Genomic DNA, 4,352 nt, shown 5'->3' on the forward strand with positions numbered 1-4,352 from the left:
AGCAATTGTTGTACTTTTAATTTAATAATTCTTCACACGTGTAATTATTTTATTCTCTTACATTGCTGATGTTGAGGGCATTTGCTTTGGACTGCAGCAGTACAGGAGTATCTGAAGGTATGGAAATCTGTGTCTTATCTTTATCCCAGGCTTCACGATACAGATGCTAAGGAGAAAGGAAGCATAATGAAAATTCACTGTGGTCTGAACACTGAAAAAAGCCACCACCTACAGGAATTCTTTGGCAATTCTGATTTGCAATACTTTCCAATTACTTACTCCCACCAAAGAAATTCTAGTCTGTACCACAAAGAAAAGAGATACCATCAAATGAATGGAAGGTAAGTGAAAGGCAAGCTTACATCACTGATCTGCAAAGCATTGATCTTAGCCTGGACAACATCTGGTGTGTCAGTAATGCTTGTGAATTTCATCTCATCCGGCCGTGTGCGGTACAACCTCTCGTTCAGGAGTTCCTGGGCTTTCTTTGCTTTCACCACATCCACAGAACCTTCTGTCACCCAGCCAATGCCTCGTAACCATTCCAGGTCTGACTTGTACACATTCTACAAATAAACCAAGGGTTACTGACGTTGCAGAGACAACTCTATGTGCAGAAAGGTTTCATACAAGGCTTTCCCCAAGCTCTGTCTTTTGCGGTTACACAGCAAGCACTCAATGAGACTGGGGTGTACCAGGTCCTTCCCACACACAGCTAAACCCCTGATTTGCACTGCAACAAAGATACTTTTAAAGGTACTTGCTGCATCCAAAGTAGTCACATGATCTGCAAGCAGTCTGCAAGCAAAGTGCAAGCAAACATTCCACAGCAGACCCAAAAAACAAGGCCTCCTTATGAGCTGCCTGGAATATTTCTGGCACCCAAGCTGAGAACACTATAGATTTGGAAAGGATCATCCAGGTGAATCAAAATAAACACACCAAGACTGACTACAGGCTCATGAATGTGCATTTGAAAGGATATTTGCACAGTCACTAACAAATAGAGCCTCACACACCGGTTATAAAGCTTTCCTACTGCTGACTCTCACTCACATCACTCTGTAGGTCGTAGGCCTTCCTTGCATGGATCACGTCATTCTGGTCAGGAAGACACGTCCACTGGTGAAGGTAATGGCGGTAGTCAACGTCACTGACTAGTGTCTGGCACTCTTTGGCTGCCTGCACTGACATCGCATCGACTGGTATGTGGATCTGGGCCTTTGAGTCATGGTACGCCTTCCTGTAAATTCGGTCATTCTGCAGCAACATGGCACGCGCAGCCCACGACAGTTTGGGATCTTCCTTGGCAGTTCGGCACCCGATGTAGTGCCCTTTCTGCTTCTCGTGCGTTTCTTTGTACTTGTACTAAGAAATGCAAAAAGAAATATTAAAAGTAATTGTGAATCTGGGATGAATTTCCCATAATTTCATATTGCTACTGATCACAAATATATTTTTTATGTTACGTGATATGCTCATATAGAGTTTAGAAATGCTAACACATTCTTGCTCCACAGCTTTTCTTTATTCTCATTGTTGTTCATTATTTTCTAATACCCACTTAAAGTCAGGATTTATAATTCGATGTTCATTTTGGAAACTGTTGTCCATTTTCTTTCTGCAGCGAATTCTTTGCTAGTTGACTTTCAAGATGAATCTGATATACCATAGTATTTTATGTTATACATAGCTTATTAGTTCATTCTTGTTTCTCAAGCTAACTGAAAATAAATGTAAAGGGAAAACATACATCACTCGCAATATCTCTTGATGCCTTTGCACTTCGGATTGGAATTGCATCAGCTCTCATGTCATAACCCTTCTTTTTGGCCTCTTCCCAGGCTTGTACATAAAGTTTCTACGCAAGAAAAAAAGGACAGAAAATGGGTACTCAATATTCTGAAAGATGGAATTTCTACATTTTATAATTTTTTCTTAAAATTTTAATGAATGCATATTTTAGAAGATTTTTATGGTTAAAGAAATACTTGCTTAATTTCTGGATTTCCATTACTTTAGTATATGTTTAAATGTTCTTACATGGCTAACATTAGCTGCATTGGCCTTCGCTAACAAAATTGTCGGTGTGTCAGGCATGACATGAATTGATGTTTTGTCTGCATCCCAGGCTTCTGTGTATAAACGCTAGGAGAGAGGAAAATACATTCCTTTAAAAAGTTTCTTTATGTGTGTCATGATCAAAAGACTGCAAATTTGAAAGCAGTAGTTATCAAAAATATATCCACAATATAAAAGTAATCTTGAAGTAGAACAAGATACATATAACCAAACTAATACATTTGTCTAAAGAAAGTCTTTTGCAAACTGCAAGTGGTAGTTCAAGCAAGATTTAAATACCCTGACATAGCAAATAATCTCACTGAACAGCTCAAGAAGGAAACTTTGTCCTTCCTCATTATTTCTCAGGCTAAGCTGGCACAGCAATTGATTGATTTAGGATTGCTGGGAAACTACTGCAGGAGGAAAACTATATTTATTATTCTGCCATATCTGTATGAGTTGTTTGATTACTTTTCTTACTAAAGAGAAGGAGTAGGTACTTTGCAACTTTCATCCTCCAGGTCTGAGATAAATTGCAGGAGCTTCACTTCCAGAGAACATAAGCTATTTCCTCATAACTTGTTCATCATGCAGTATGACAGTCAGTCAACAATACATCATTATAGCAGTTGCAGTAAAAGCCTCAATATTCTGCTACATCCTATCTTACAGCATGGTCATGCCACCACCACCTCTGGACATACCCTACTACCTTGCTGGAACATCATTTCTACAGATTTCACAGTATTGTCTAAGAACTGCAAAAAAATTTAGCCTATTGCGTCAGAGATGAGCTTTGTACAGTGAAGTAGCATTAATAAAATAGAAAAACCATACCAAACAAACATTTAAAAAAAGGGTTTCAGCTGAGATGGGAGGAAGAGAGAAATTCCCCAAAATTTTTAGTACTACTCTTGAAAAATATGTGATCTAGGTGAATTTTTTCTGGACATTTTTACTAAGTGTTCATTTCAGATAGAACCATGAGATAAAAGATTTCCTGTGCAAAGGTTGACTTGGGACATTCACTTTCTCTAAGTCCACAATGAGAGTGTTTAGTCTTACTTTGTATTTTGTATTTTTTGCCTCACAAACAAGTTCTATTAGCTAGTAATACTAGTGATTTTGTCAAAAAGAAAACTCTTACCTTGTTCATTATTTCAGCATTTTGCTTGGCTAAGACCATGGCCAAAGAATCTGTCACACTAGTAAATTTAATTTGGTCTGCTGGTTGACGATACTTCCTTTCACTCAGGATTTCTCCAGCTTTCTTGGCTTTCTCAACTTCCATGGAACCAATAGGAACCCATCCAATACCTCTTAGCCATTCCAGGTCTGATTTGTAAACAGCCTGAAAATTTTTGAAAGTTCATTATATATGTGCAAGTGTGATAAAATATTAAAATAATTATGAATAACCATATCCTAGTCTATATGAACAATTGTATATGTTTCTGCATAGCAGCAGGATATGGTTTTGAAAACAATTGTTATTTTTGAAGATTTAGTAAAATAATTATTAAATAACCATAGAGTTATTGAAGAACTCCACAAATGCCAGGGTTACACACAAATTACACCTCAAGCTGAGGACTGAGAAAAGGGGATTAAACAGAATATTTAATATTTCACCTCTATCAACATGTCTGATGCAAGCAACCAAGGCATATTACGTATCTTTTAAAAATTATATTGTACAAGACCTAGTATATTTAATTATGTATTAAAAATTTAATGATTTACTCACATCACTCTGCAGATCATAGGCCTTCTTAGCATGGATAACATCGTTCTGGTCTGGCAGACAGATCCACTGATGCAGATAGTGGCGGGGAACAATGTCACTGACCAGCTCCTGACATTTCTTGGCCAACACGATTCCCAGCATGTCCACTGGGCTACTGAAGTGTGTCTTTGTCTTCTCAAAGGCTTTCTTGTACTCCCTGTCACTCTGGATCTTGGCTACGTGCATCGACCACATCATCTTTGGATCATCCTCTATGTTCCGGGCCCCTATGTGGTGGCCAAGCTGCTTGCGATAGCCTTCTTTGTATTTATACTGAAATAAAGTATATTCATTTTCACATGGTATATTTATAAATCAATAAATAATTCACACAGTTTAATGTAATCATTAGAATTTGTTTGGAGAAAAATATGATTTAGGTCTTTCTACTGTTTTATTGATTCTCATATAAAAAAGATTTTTATTACAGATATCATTCTCTCTGATTTCTTAACTGAAAGTCTAATATAGTTAATTAACTAAACATTTAATGTCACATACT

General features: G+C 37.3%; 1 protein-coding gene across 1 annotated transcript; it reads right to left on the bottom strand.

The window, feature by feature from the left end:
• Positions 1–61: 61 nt before the first annotated feature.
• On the bottom strand, positions 62–4,123 carry LOC104156648 (nebulin-like; the record flags this gene model as incomplete). Its single annotated transcript, XM_009707030.1, has 7 exons — positions 62–166; positions 363–566; positions 1,057–1,368; positions 1,754–1,861; positions 2,044–2,148; positions 3,212–3,415; positions 3,812–4,123. Coding segments are annotated over 7 exons (1,350 nt in total), but the record flags the coding sequence as incomplete, so codon positions are not given.
• Positions 4,124–4,352: the final 229 nt, after the last annotated feature.

The sequence above is a fragment of the Cariama cristata genome, unplaced genomic scaffold, assembly GCF_000690535.1.
Source record: "Cariama cristata isolate BGI_N322 unplaced genomic scaffold, ASM69053v1 scaffold12349, whole genome shotgun sequence".
NCBI classification, from domain to species: Eukaryota; Metazoa; Chordata; class Aves; order Cariamiformes; family Cariamidae; genus Cariama; species Cariama cristata.